The 15,159-nt window shown below is 40.0% G+C and overlaps 1 protein-coding gene across 6 annotated transcripts in view; it reads right to left on the reverse strand.

The window, feature by feature from the left end:
• Positions 1–15,159, reverse strand: part of RGS5 (regulator of G protein signaling 5) — a 145,502-nt gene that overhangs the window by 42,862 nt on the left and 87,481 nt on the right. For 4 of the 6 annotated variants that reach the window (XM_069094677.1, XM_069094674.1, XM_069094673.1 and 1 more), the window contains exon 4: positions 9,746–9,912. In XM_069094677.1, the coding sequence (XP_068950778.1) occupies positions 9,746–9,912 (167 nt within the window). Of the gene's footprint in view, positions 1–454; positions 4,134–9,745; positions 9,913–15,159 lie in introns of those variants that run through there. The other 2 variants (XM_069094675.1, XM_069094678.1) reach the window with 2 other exon arrangements.

Consider the following 15,159-nt stretch of genomic DNA (forward strand, 5'->3'; position numbering starts at 1 on the left):
CAGTAAAAGGCCTGGTTTCTTGGGCTAGTCTTAATTATTTTTGTCTGGGAGGAGAAACATGTTCCCCACTTCTGTTGAACCCTGTTTGCTTTCTCCACCATCCACAACCTCACACAGCCCAAGCCAACTTACAGCAGCAGTTATATTTTCACAAGGAAGGAAAATGGAAGCACCACAGTGCTCCCTTGTCATTAAATCTCATACTTTCCCAGGCAATTTGCTCAAGGGAAAAGAGGGGAAAAGATGCAAGACTATTACATTTAAAAAAAATTCTGGAATAAATATCCCAACTCCTCCTGTTCTCCAGAAAAAGACATTATTTTCATTGTGTTTCTATGGAAACCACTTGTAACAAGGATTTTTTGGTAAATACTCTTTTTGTCTGATTCTTTAAATAATAAGAGATTCTCAGATAAGTTTCTTCAGAGATTTAAAAGTACTTTGTTTTTTCCAATTTGAGTTTCAGTCTTTTTTTCTTGTTTATGGTCTTTTCTAGTTACTTAATCTATTAGGAGGATGTCTGTCTGACATTTAAAAGCATTACCACATTTACTTTTGGGGGTGTCTACTGAAAAGAACTGGCTTGACAGGCTTGGGTACAAACATATTCTTAGAGCCTTGTCCTCCGGCTGATATAGTTTAGGAAAAAAATCTATAGAAGACAGTTCTTACCCTTCTTCCCAACAATTCCCCATGATCCTGAGCCATCATCTATGCTGAGAACTCTTAAGTTCTGCCTGGTGACCCCAAACAGATGCAGAAAGACTAAGAACTTGGGTTCCAGATAAATTCAAATAGCAGAACATTTGATATATTCTAGATAAAATATATGAATTTTGGGCTGAATTGTCTCTCTATTTTTGTGGACCTTTTGACACAATTAAAAGCAGTCTCCAAGTCTCCTCAGTCTTTTTAAAACTTCAGGTTGCCAATGAGGGTCCTGCTTTCCCTTCTCCCTACCATGAAGGCCTGAACCAGACAGTCCAAGAAGTTGTCACTTTTTTCCATTCTTTTTTTGTCTGTATTGGCAGCTACTCTGGAAGTTGTGGGCCAATAAGTCTTCCTTGGGGTTTTCTTTTCCTGTGGTTGGTCTACACTACCCACTCAATAAGTAATTATCCAACCCTAGGCTTTACATTCTTATTGCAAATCTTTTTTTTCTTAAGTCATTGAATAAAACCCTGGTTTCCTGAGCTATTGGAACAAAGAGCTATATAAATTGTGACACCAGGAAAAGGGGAGGGTTCATGGAAAGACACAGCTATCTAGACACAGAGTCATTCTCTATTTTCTCATGGATTGATTGTTGTCAGAAGTGAGCACCTGACCCAAGATGACAGATTCATAGCGAACATGAAGGAAACTGTGAGCAGTGACTTTTGGGTATTCTACCTATCTCACCCCTCTCTGCCCTGATATTTGCCATATGTGCAGCAGTGACTCAGCAGGAGAGATGAAGTATCCTGCGAAAATTCTGCCTGGACATGGGTTTGTGTTAGGGTTAACTTTGTCTTAAAGCACAGAGTAAGATTGGTACAATCCTTCCACTCTCCTTAAGAAACAACTGAATTAAAGAGTAATAATCTTATGAAAGTAGAGGACTGGCAAATACAAAAACAAACAGAAAAAAAGGATGGGAAAGGGGAAATAGATTGCTGGAAACTAAACAATTTATTCTTTCTGCTTTAAGTATGACATACATCTTATTCCTCCTGTTAGTATGAGAAACCTTCCTCTCCGAGTGAAATTCATCATCAAAACCTCAATTACTCAAACAAGTTCGTTCAAAGACAGGATTTAAATATGAACACGTTTCCAGATTCATTTCTGTGTCACAACAACTTGAATAAAAATTATTTTGGCATGTCTACTACAGGGGAAAGAAATAGAACAAGGTTGCTTACTTACAAGAGTACAAACATACCACAAAATACCTTGGTACCATGAGTTAGGGGCTGTATCAGGCATCTTGGGGGCATGTATGGCTACTGCAATTATGAGTTTACTAGTGCTGATAGCAGAAATTGGGAGAAAAAAATTGGGTTGCTAAAAGACCACACTGTTTTGGAAAATACTGACTTTTCCATCTCACTCTAGCTCTAGGGATAGTCACTGTAACTTTTCCCAAAGAAAATAAGGGTGATTCAAAGAAAATGCTATTTCTTAATAATTGATTATGATGGTATTGGGAAGTAGGTATATATCTTAGGTAGGTCTGCAAAGTTTTTAGATACTTCTCCACCTTTTCTATGTGTAGAACAATTAATTGCTCAACCAAGGGAGATTAAGTATTCTGTGAAAATATTCAATTTGGTGTGTGTGTGTCTGTGTGTGGCTGGGAAGGAAGGGGTACCTGGGATCTTTATCTTTTTCTTAAAGAATACAGGGCTATTCTGACTTTTCTCATTTATTCAGGGTCTCAAGCATGGTTAGAGGGCTGGCCATCCCAAAAACTTGGCCATGGAATAATTGTTACAGGTAGAGCATTTTGCATTTCTTCCCATCTATACTATTTCTCATTTCACTGGATCACAAATCAGTTCTACATTCTTCTCCAGTCGTCCCCTTAACAATGGGACTGAATAGAAGTGGGCTTTATTTTGCACAAGTTGGTATTAGTGGTTTTAGAAATTTTAGCTTTCTGGTGTACAGAAAGCAACTTGAAAAATCATCTTTTGAGCCAATACCCTGGACTAATAAGAGACCACACTGTTACTATTGGACTGATGATGTCTTTTCTTTGTAAGGGAAAAAGCCTCCAGAACTGTTAGACTCTTTTTATATGGACATAAATGATTTATGATTGTATTTTTAACTTTTAGCTTACATGAAGATGCTGAAGGAATATCCAAAACTTTAAAGAGTTTCTTTTTAAAAAATCCAAATCTATCATTTCTTCTAGCAAGAGAACTTCTTGGGTCAGCTAGGTGGTACGCTAAATAAAGCACTGGTCCTGGAGCCAGGATGACCTGAATTCAAATCTGGCCTCAGACACTTGACACACTTACTAGCTGTGTGACCTTGGGCAAGTCACTTACCCCCAATTGCCTTGCCTTTCCCTCTCAAAAACAATCCTCTTTGTAAATACAGACCAGTATTTGTTCAGTAATTTGTAATTTAAGAGAGTTGCCTGGTGCTTTGAAAAGTTAAGTGACTTTTCTGTGTGTGTTTGAAGGAGGTCTTGAACCCTGGTCTTTGAGAGACCAAGGTTGGCTCTGTAGCCAGTGCACCATATTTTCTTTCAATAACTTAAATAGTATCTGCTTAAGAAAATAAAGTTCGGGCTACTTCACAAGATCTTCCTGGATGGACATGATGGTTCAGAAATAAATGAGGAAGTAATCACACTTATTCTGGCATTCTCATTTCCTCCAGGTGATGAGAACAACAACAAAAATCTATTTGAGTACCCCTTAAATGACTATAGAATCAGGCCTGTTGTCAGCCCAGTTTGTAATCATCTGGTTGTATTTTCTAAACTGGATTTGCCCACATCTTCCATTTCAGCTGATTCTCCTCATCTCCCCTTGCTTTCGTTCTGACATGGGGGACCTTTCAGTACATTGAGTGACTGATCTGAGTGGATAATGAGGCCCTCTGTCCTGTTCACACAAGACGTAGATGAACACCCTCAAGAATATAGTAGAAAGTATCATCATTCAGGTCTGCACTGGACTGGACAATCCCTGTGGGTTCCAATTCTGAGATTTTTGAGTTTTATGACTTTGTGAAAGAGGGAACACTGGTCAAACTTGAGTATATTCAAAACAATGTGGGGAAAATAGCAACACCACGTAGAAGTTTTCAGGTTGGGTCATCTTCAAGATAGGGCTACTATGGAAAACTTTGTAGATTACTGGAAAGAGAGAGGCTGCTACTAGGGGTGGGGGGGGAGGAAGACTCCCAAGATGCCTTTCACATTGCTACTTGATCAGTTCCTGATAAAACTCCGACCGTATGAATCTCGGCAGGGAATCCTTCTCCATCAGGGCATGGATTCTCTTTTGGGCCATATCAAAACTACTTGGTGAAGGTTCCACCAGATTCTTCATTGTCACGCCCTTAGTGAAATGGTCGATATTCACCTGCAGAGAAGGACACAGCGAGGGGAAATTTCAGTCTTCACAGCGTGTCTGGAGAAGGGAATATATCACATGAAACAGAGAATGGGAAGGAAAAAAGGGGTGGTAGTTTTAATGCATGACCTCTTTTTCCTTTTGTCCCTCCAATATAAAAGACTGCTAAATTTAAAGCCATGGTCTTTCTCCTTGAAACACTATTCTTGGGGTAGCTAGGTGGTGTAGTGAATAGAGCACTGGCCCCGGAGTCAGAGGGACCTGATCTCAGACACTTAACACGTACTAGCTGTGTGACCTTGGGCAAGTCACTTAAACCCAATTGCCCTGCCTTCCCCCCTCCAAAAAGACAGAAAAAACCCACTCTTCTTCCTAACTTTCCTATTTCTTTTAAGGGTACCATCATCCCTCTAGTTATCCAAGTTCAAAATCTCAAAAGGCATCCTCCATTCATCAATCTCCCTACCCATCAGTTACCTAGACTTATTGATTTTTATCTCTTCAATTTTATCTGTTTCATTTGTCCCTTTTTATTCACTCACATGGCTACTGCCTCAGTACAGGGTCTCCCCACACCTTACCTAGACCACTGCAACAATCTCCTGATTTTTCTCCCTGCTTCTTCTCTCCCATCTATCCTCCACACTGCTGCCAAACTGAAATTGCAACCAGCATTGCTCAAGAAGCCTTGGTGATTCCCTTTTGCCTTCACAGAGCCACAATAACTAATACTAAATCTCCAGGGTTAACAGATGTTTCATCCAGTATAAGGACTTTGGAATAAGGATAAAATGCCACTCATCTGTTTGGCATGCTATGCCCATCGTAGTCTGGTTCCAATGCATTTTTTTCAGACTTATTCCACATAATTCCTTCTCATCCATTCTAAATTCCAGCCAAACTGCCCTACTTGCTGTCTCCTGTCCTATCTGAGTGCATTTCCACAGGCTTTCTATCTATCCTCCATGTCTAGAATATTCTACCTTCTTCCCAGTACCTTTTGGAATTCCTAATGCCCTTAAGGTTCAGCTCACATGTTATCTCCTACACAAAGTATTTCTTGATTCTCTCCCAGCCCTGCCCTTATTAGTATTCTCTGGCCTCTCTAATTACTTTGCATTGGGTTTGCATATACTTTGAATTTACTTATATGTGTTTTGAATACTGTGAATTTAATAATAGCTAATATTTACATGGTATTTACATATAATAGTGCCCTAAGACATTTACAAATATTACCTCATTTGATCATCACAACCACCATAGGAGGTAATAGATATTATTATCCCCATTTAACAGTGGATGAAACTGAGGCAAATCGAGTTTAAGTGATTTTCCAAGCATCTCCCAGGTAGTAAGGGTCTGAAAGACTGGATTTGGACTCAGATCGTCCTGACTCCAGGCTGAGTGCTCTGTCTGTGTGACCTAACTGTCTCCAGTTTACTTCCTGCTGTAGCCCTCTAGTAGAATCTAAGCTTCCTGAGGGCTGGGGTCATTTTTCTCATCTTTGTATGTCAAGCCTGGAACAGTATTTGGCACATAGTAGGTATCTAATAAATGCTTGATGACTTGAAAGAATTTGGAGTCAGAAGAACTGTTTTGAAAACTCTGATATTTACTAGTTGTGTCTTTTCCTTCATCTAAAAAAAGGCTTAGAATAAAATTGTTTGTATCACTAGAGATGATCTGGAGTATCACTATAGCTGTGCTGGACTTAAAATCCACAAAATTAGGCTCAGGTCCTGCCTCCAGTGTTGACTAATAAGGTGATTCTGGGCACATCATTTAATACCTCTAAGTTTCAGGTTTCACACCTGTAAAGTGAAGATAAAAATAACTTTCTGCCAGGTGTCCCTGAGGCTCAAAGGAGAGAACAGATGAGCCAAGCTTTGGAGAGTAAACAATGTCAGCCCTTCACATTACCTGCCTCACGGAGTTGTTGTGAGAAAAGCATCTGGTAGCCCTCGAAACAAGATGGAAAGGTGGATTATTGTTGTAGTAGGACAGGAGAGAGCAAAACTAGAGGATAGAAAATGGGTGAGTAGAAGCAGGAAAACTCAGCAGGACAAGACTTTCCCAGTTCAAATTAGAGATAATATTTATAATGGCAATATTATTAGCTAAAATTCATATAGCGCTTACTATGCAATAGGTGCTTTGTCATTTTTATCTCATTCACAGAGAGTGCCTGAGGGCTGGATTTGAACTCAGGTCTTCCTGACTCCAGGCCTGTGCTACCTAACTGTCCTGGGAAATGTTAGCTCTGACATCTGAGGCAGACGTGTAGCTTGTAGGATCCTTACATGGTACTTGGTGGTCAAGAAATGGGTAGGTTTGTTTCAAACAAAGCTTAAATAGTCTGTAAGAGATATGGACAGGGCCTGGACCTGCAATTTCATTAGCAGAGTGAGCTCCCAGATGAAGAAATTCCCTCTGTCAATTTAAGTTTGCACATCCTCTGCAGCAAGGGACCTAGAACACTAAGTGGTAAAGTGATTTACCTACGGTCACCCAGCCAGCATATGTCAGAGGGTTGTCTTGGCACCGAGGGTCACTCTCTATCCACTATGCCATGCTATGTCTTCTAAAAAGTTTATTAGTTCAGATCCAAAATAAAGAAAATGAAATATCTGCTGGTTATACTAAATTGGAACACTAGAGAGTGCTATAGGTCACATGTGTAATGCTCCTGAGTTCCCCTGGGCTAAAACCCAAAGCCAAAATGTGGGAGACGGCTCAGAAAATAACGGGAAGGCTTCAGAGCCATCAGAGCAGGGTAGAGGTACTGCCTGCAGAGAAAAGGAGAGCTAGGCTTAGGAAACCAGGGTTGAGCAGCAAAGCGTAAAGAAAGAGAAGATGGACCCACTATCCCCCCTAGCACAGCCAAGGTCACACACATCCTCAATATGGGGCCTATGTTCTCAATGGTCCTCAATAAATGTTTGTTAAATTGAATTGGATAATTGAATGGGTCTCTAGGGTCAAGTCTAGGTCTTAATTTTCTGTATTTCTTCACTTTAAAAGGGGCAGCTAGGTGGCACAGTGGATAGACTTCTGGGTCTGGAGTCAGGAGGACCTGAGTTTAAATCCAGCCTCTGACACTTCCTTGCTGTGTGACCTTGGGCAAATCAGTAACCCTGTTTTCCTCAGTTTCCTCATCTGTCAAATGAACTAGAGAAGGAAATGACAGACCACTCCAGTATCTTTGCCAAGTAAACTCCAAATGGGGTCCCAAAGAGTCAGGCATGACTGAACAACAACAAATTTATTCAATTTATACTTAAGTTGTATGTATTTGTATATGTACTTAGCTTTCTCTTGAGAAATGAACATAGGGACTTTTAGTCTTTGTACTTGAATCCCCAAGCCTAGCTCAGTGCCTGACACATAGTAGGTGCTTAATAAATATTTGTGGACTGATTGAGGGATTGATTGACAGCTCCTGAAGAATGACCAGAGTGGGTTGGGAAGATCCAAAGTAACCTAGATTATTTGGAATACAGAGTACATGGAAGAGGGGTAATGAGAGGGAGCTGAAAAGGTAACATTCATGTGGATAGTAGAAAATCTCAACTATCCTCTCAAGATCCTTGAACTATACTAAGTTTGGAAAAGGGAAGAATGGCATGAAGAGAGGTAAGGAGGCACAGCTGGGACCAGCACACAAAAGATTGGAAGGCTAGCAGACATGTTATGAGGCTATTGCAACTGTCCCAGAGGGAATTGATGGAGGCTTATCTTAGAATGATGTCCATGGGAATAGTATTTTAAATGTAACTGTAAGAGAATGTCTCAATTACATATGTGCTCCTTCATCAGCCCCCACATTCCAGCCTTTTATGTACGAATTCTCTCACACAGCCTTTGGACCAAATGAAACATTTGCAGACCCTGGAGACTAATCGGGACTGATGTTAGTTATTCTAACTCAAGGAAAACTGCCTTCACAGTCCCCTGTGCAAACACAGGGACATCTTAGGCAATGACACTACACAAAACCCTGGTTGCCTTGCTGATGGAACAAAGTGCCATCAAAAGTATGACACCAGAGAAGGGGTCCATAGACCAAACTACTCATTGATGACCTACTACCAAGTAGTTCTGAATTATCTTGCAGCCAGGGGTGTGTTGGATAGACCCAGTATTGGCCTGGGAGGTCAGGGAGAAAGACCTGAGTTTGAATCCTGCGTCAGACACCTCCTAGCTCTATGAATCTAGCCAAGTTTCTTAGCCTCTCACTCTCAGTTTTCCCCTCAATAAAACAGAGATAATACTAGCATCTACCATACATGCTTGCTGTGACATATGTAAAGCTCTCTGCAAACCTTAAAGTACTATAGAAATGTTTTAAAAAGCATCAGCCATCTGTACTTAATGGAAAACAATCTGAAACAAGCAGGTTTTAATTCCCACAATCCTATGTTGAGGGCTTAGATTGTATTATTTGATTCGTGAGCATAGCAAATTGACTGACAAGCAAGGACTTTCTGTACTCCTGTGTGAGACACTAGAGTCACAAAAATAAAAAGAAGACATTCCTTTCTCTGGAGAATTTATATTCTATCAAGGGATGCAACAACGACGAAAAAGGGGAAAGGCAATGGGATTAGTAATGGGGATGACCGGAAGGCTCCTCTAGGAAGTGTCAATTGAGTAGAATTTTAAAAAGAACCAAGAGGTTCTAAGATGTAGAGAAGGAGTAGGAATTTGTTACAGAAGGAAGGCACAGCTAGTTCAAAGGTAAAGTCAGATGGAGAAAGGAAGGGAAAAAATAAGCATCTATTATGTACCAGGCACTATTTTAAGCGTTTTTTGTTTACAAATATTGTTTCTATTGTTTCCCCCATTTTATAGATAAAGAAACCAAAGAGGACAGATAATAAGTAGCCAGCAGGTCATGGGCGGTCATCAAGAAGGCCAGTTGGGCTCCTAATTGTGGAATTCCTAACCATCTTTCTAGGCCTCAGTTTCTTCATATGTGAAAGAGAGGTAGGTAGTACAGTGAATAGAACACTGGCCCTGGAGTCAGGAGGACCTGAGTTCAAATCCAGCCTCAGACACTTAATACTTATTAGCCATGTGACCTTGGGCAAGTCACCAATTGCCCTGCCTTCCCCCCTCCAAAAAAGCAAAAACAAAAGAGATGGGTGTTGCATTAGACAATCTCTAAGGTCCCTTTCTCTCTCTGAATGTTATGATCCCATGTCTACAAATTACTTACACACTGTAGTCTTCAAGGGCACAAGGAGGAAAGGTGCTTAAGAGAGATCAGGCTCTGAAGTCCAGGCACTGACTACTAAAGAGGAGATGCTATGGGACAGAGAAGTCCCCATCTAGCAGCTCTGTTGTGCTTTCACAATTCCTCACTTCCTGCCTCATCATTTGGAGAGCAGGAGAAGACCATACCACGGCGGTAGCTGATGGAAAGAGCCACTGGACAACAGCCCCATTCACCAAGAATCCCTGCATCATTCTGTTCAGTTGTTTTGAATCTCATCTAATTTTCCTCTTCCCAAATAGTTCCATCTCCCCTTCCTAGTCTTACTCCAGTGTTCAATGCTCAAGCCTTTCCTTCCCACTATAACTTCCAAAACTTTTCAACAGTTTGGTGCCTTCCCTTGAGCTGGCCCACCTCAGTGGTGCTCACCCATTTACCCAGTTAAACCAACCTCTTTAGGAGCCTCAGTTCGGATGAATTCTTCATAAATTTTCTTTGCCTTCTCAGCCATCTTGATGGGTGACTTCGTCTTCTTATAATCCTCACAGGCAATCCAGAACTCAATGTTCTCCTCACTGAACTCAGATTTCAGGAAACTCTTGAAGCTGGCAAGTCCATCTAGCATGGGAAAGACAAGTAGAAAAGGTGAGATGCTAATCAGTCTGGAATTTTCTAGATTTGTGGTCTGTGTCAAACAGGGGACAAGAACCTTTTATTTCTGACTTCTCTGAAGCTCAGAACTTGGGAATCAAGAGAGGGACACTTATCTTTACATACTAAAGAGGAAGTAAAGAGAAGAGAGAATGATAAGTCAGTCAATAAATATCTATTAAGGGACCAATATGGGTCAGGCACTGTGCTAAGCATTAGAGACACAAAGAAAAGTAAAAGACAGTTGTACTCTCAAGGAGCTCACAGTCTAATAGGGGTGACAACATGTAAACAACTGTGTATGAACAAGCTATATACAAGATAAATTAGAAATAATAGAGAGGAAAGGAACTGGGTGGTGATGGTGGTTAGGCTTCCTGTAGAAGATGGGATTTGAGCTGGGACTTGGGGGAAGCCAAGAGGCAGAGATGAAGAGAGATAGCATAGGAGACAAACAGAGGAAATGTCCAGAGTTAGTCAATGGAATGTCATCTGTGAAGGTAGCAAGGAGACCATTGTTACTGGGTCACAGAGGCCATGGTAGGGGTGGTAGTTAAAGTATAAGAACACCAGAAAGTTAAGGGGTCAGGTTATAAAAAGCTTAGAATGCGAAATTGAGGATTTTCTGTTTGATCCTAGATGTGATATTGGGGAGGGGATTCCTTTGGATTTTTTTTGAGTAGAGGGGTAACATGATAAGACATGCTCTTTAGGAAGATCAGTTTGACAGCTAGGTGGAAGCTAGACTGGAGTGGGGACAGTCTGTAGCAGACAGAATAATCAGTAGGTTATTACAAAGGCAGTTAGAGATTTGAGACTGGAGGTTCAGCAGAAAGGTTAGGGCTGAGTAAGTAGATTTGAGAACCATCAGCACAGAGATGATAATTGAATCCATGGGAACTGATGATATTACCGAGTGAAATAGAATCAAGAGAGCCCAGGATGGGACCTTGTGGGACACCCACTAGTAGTAGCAGTAACATAGATGAAGATCCAACAAAGGAGACTGAGCAGCAGTCAGATAAGTAAAGAAGAGAACCAGGAGGAAATGGAGGCACAAAAACCTGGAAAAGAGAATCTCAAGAAGAAGAGGGTGTTCAGTAGAGTGAAAGGCTACAGAAGTCAACAGGGATAATGGTTGAGAAAAGTCATCAGATTGGGCAATTAAATGCTCATTAATAACCTTGGAGAGAGGAGTTTCAGCTGAATGAAGTCAGAAATCAGATTGTAGAAAGTTAAGACAAGGGGTGGCTAGGTAGCGCTGTGAATAGAGCACTGGCCCTGGAGTCAGGAGGACCTGAGTTCAAATACGGCTTCAGACACTTAACACTTACTAGCCATGTGACCTTGGGCAAGTCACCAATCACCCTGCCTTCCCCCCTCTAAAACATAGCAAAAAAAAATGTTAAGACAAAGGGCAAACATGTCTCCTCCATTCCTTGACCCCTGCTGCCTGGTGCCCAAATGTTCTACCCTCCTCATGTTAGAGCGGAATCTCCTTAAGGGCAGACGTATCACTCTTTGTACTTGTATCCCTAGTGCCTAGCACAGTGACTGGCACAAAGTAGGTGCTTAATAAATGCATGTGAATAGATCAAAAGGTGATTGACAAATACTCATTTTACAGTTTAATGTTTCAAGATGCTGGGACCTACTAGAAACATTCTCAAGATGTGTTGGAGGTGGAGGAGGGTGTGTTTAATGTATTCACTGGCCACCAGCTTCTCCTATTTCAGACTCCCAATCCTAGAACCCACCATGCCTGAGAATGACTTATGAGCTCCTTATACTGCATTCACACATGATCAGCACCTGATCTTTTTGTCTTTGAGTGCCCAGTTCCTAGCAGTACACAGCAGGTGCTTTGTAATGCTTGCTAGATTGAATCAAATGTCTCCTGTTTTTGTGTAGCATGATTACATGTTCACAACTTAAGACACCTAAAGAACCCACTGTCCATGAGTTTCAGCCTCTTTTCCTTTTCCTTACCTCTCCATTCCTAAGTCACAAAGTAATGAGAGGAATGGATCCTCCTGAGAAGAAAAGAAGAGAATGCCAATCCAGATCCTTATTTTTCTTTATTTCAAGCCACATTTGTAGGTATTTATCTGTGACAGTGGCCATATGAGCGTGATGGACAAGGGGGGAAAATACCAAAATAAAAAAGAGAATATTCTAGTTTTTCATGAGCCTTCCAAAATGTCATTCAAAATGAGAGAAATAGGGTGTGTGTGTGTGTGGGGGGGAGGATTAGCTTCACTAAGAGCCATCTCTCATGTATTATATGGCCCAGGAAAGTCACAATATGCTTTGCACACCCATTATTCTTTTCATCCACATTGAATCAGGTTAAACTTAACATCAAGGGAACTTTGAAGGGAAAAAGAAATCACCAAACATCCGTCTTGAAATTGGGTATGGTAGCAAGTAAGTGACAGCTCATTCCTTTGCCTTAGTGATGAGGAGAAAGAAAGGGAAGAGAGTTTGTATACATGTCTACATCAGGTTATTTTCAGTACTATCTGAGATGGGAGAGCTCCCTTCCTTTCCTTTTGAGAACCACCCCTACTTCACAAAGTCTTGGTACTGTAGTACCATCATTCCTGTGGCCAAAAACAGCTTTGGCTCATTAAGTCCCTTCTAAAGTCTACAGAAATTTATTTTTGTTTTCCATCCTTTCACTGATCAGGAGTGAAAGGAGTTCTTTTGTTCTTGGCTCTGTATGAATGTGAATCAATTCTGTATTGTGCCTTTGTGATTTTTCCTTATTTAATATTTTATTTTTCCCAATTACATATAAAAACAATCATAATGCTTTTTCCCCAAATTTTAAGTTCCAAATTCTCTGCTTCCACACCCCCAGATATTGAGAAGGCAAGAAATTTAACGTAAGTTAGACATGTGTTATACATGCAAAATACATTTCCATTTAAGTCATTCTGTGAAAGAAAACATGGATAAAAATATCCAAGACAAATAAAGTAAAGAAAAAAGTATCTTTAATCTGCATTCAGGTTCTACCAGTTCCTTCTCTGGAGATGGACAGCACCTTTCACATAAGTCCTACAGAATTATCTTGGATCATTGTATTGCTGAGAATAGCTAAGTTATTTGTAGTAGATCCTTATACAATATTGCTGTTACTGTGTACAATGTTCTCCTGGTTGTGCTCATTTTACTTTGCATCAGTGCATGTAAGTATTTTCCATGTTTTTCTGAGACCATCCTGCTCATCATTTTTAAAAGTACAATAGTATTCCATAACAATCATACACGAAACCTTTTCAGCCATTCCCCAATTTATAGAAATCCCCTTAATTTCCAATTCTTTGCCATTACTAAAAGAGCTGTTACAAATATTTTTGTACTTATAGGTCCTTCTCCTTTGTATTTTTATCTCTTTGGGAAACAGAAATAGTAATAGTATTGCTGGGTCAAAGGATATGCATGGTTTTGTAACCCTTTGGGCATAGTTGCCAATTGCTCTCTAGAATGGTTGAATTAGTTCACAACTCCACTGACAATGCATTAGTGTCTCAATTTTCTCACATTCCCCTCCATCATTTGCCATTTTCCTTTTCTGTCATATTAGTCAATCTGATGGGTCAGGGTGGTACCTCAGGGTTGTTTCAGTTTGCATTTCTTTAATCAATGTGATTTAGAGTATTTTTTTCATATGACTATAGATAACTTTGATTACTTTGTCTGAAAACTTCCCATTCATATCCCTTGACCATTTATCAATTGAGAAATGACTCATTTCTACAAATTTGTTTCAGTTTTCTTATTCATTTGAGAAATGAAGTCTTTATCAGAGGAACTCACTGTAAAAATGTTTCTATAGTAATGATTACCAATTATGTATTTCCCTCCATCCTATCCCCCCACTGCTTATCCTACTCTCTTTCTCTCCTTTCACCCTATCCATTCTCAGAAGTGTTTACTTCTGACTTTTACTGCCCCCAAATTGCTCTCCCTTCTATCAGCTCTCTCTCCCCTTCTCTTATTCTCCTCCCTTTCCTAATTCCCTATATAATAAGATATATTTCTAAACTCAGCTGAGTATGTATATTATTCCTTCTTTGAATCAATTCTGATGAGAGTAAGGTTCATGTGCTTTCCTCCCCTCTTCCCCTCTCCCCCCTCCATTGTAAAATCTCTTTCAGGCCTCTTTATATGTCAGATAATTTATCCCATTCTCTCTCTCCCTTTCCCCTGCTCCCAGTGTGTATTCTCTTGTCTCTTATTTTTATTTTTTTTAAATAATCATACCATCAAATTTAATTCACTCCTCTGCTTTCTAGGCATACTTCTTCTAACTGACCTCATAATGAGAAAGTATTAGGAGTTATGGTTATCATTGTCCCTTGCAGGAATATAAAAAACTTAACCTTATCAAATTCCTACTTACCGTTTAATGCTTCTTTTGTATCTTGTATTTGAAAGTCAAATTTTCTATTCAGTTCTGGTCTTTTCATCAGGAATGCTTAAAAGTCCTCCAATTTATTGAATATCCATCTTTTCCCCTGAAGGATTATACTCAGTTTTGCTGGCTAGGTGATTCTTGATTACAATCCTAGCTCTTTTGCCCTCCAGAATATCATATTCCAAGCCTTCTCATCACTTAATGTAGAAGCTGCTAAATCATGTGCTATCCTGACTGTGGCACCATGATATTTGAAATTGTTTCTTTTTGGTTCTTGTGGTACTCTCTCCTTGATCTAGGAGGTCTGGAATTTGGCTATAATATGCCTGTGAGTTTTCATTTTGGGATCTCTTTCAGGAATGTAGTGACTGAATTCTATAAATTTCTATTTTACCTTCTGGTTCTAGGCTATCAGGACAGTTTTCCTTGATAATTTCCTGAAATATCCTGTCCAGGATCTTTTTTTTTAATCATGGCTTTCAGGAAGGCTAATAATTCTTAAATTACTTCTTGTGGATCTATTTTCCAGGTAAATTGTTTTTCCAATAAGGAATTTTACATTTCCTTCTAATTTTTCATTCTTCTGATTTTGCTTGACTGATTCTTGATGTCTCATAAAGTCATTAGCTTCCAATTAGAATAGTTCAATTCTAATTTTTAAAGAATTATTTTCGGGGGCAGCTAGGTGGCTAGGTGGTGAAGTCCGAAGGACCTGGGTTCAGATCCGGCCTCAGACACTCTACACACACACACACACACACACACACACACACACACACACACACACA

The sequence above is a fragment of the Petaurus breviceps genome, unplaced genomic scaffold (assembly GCF_028583685.1).
Source record: "Petaurus breviceps papuanus isolate PSGF00001 unplaced genomic scaffold, PetGlider_PUasm1.0 220, whole genome shotgun sequence".
NCBI classification, from domain to species: domain Eukaryota; kingdom Metazoa; phylum Chordata; class Mammalia; order Diprotodontia; family Petauridae; genus Petaurus; species Petaurus breviceps.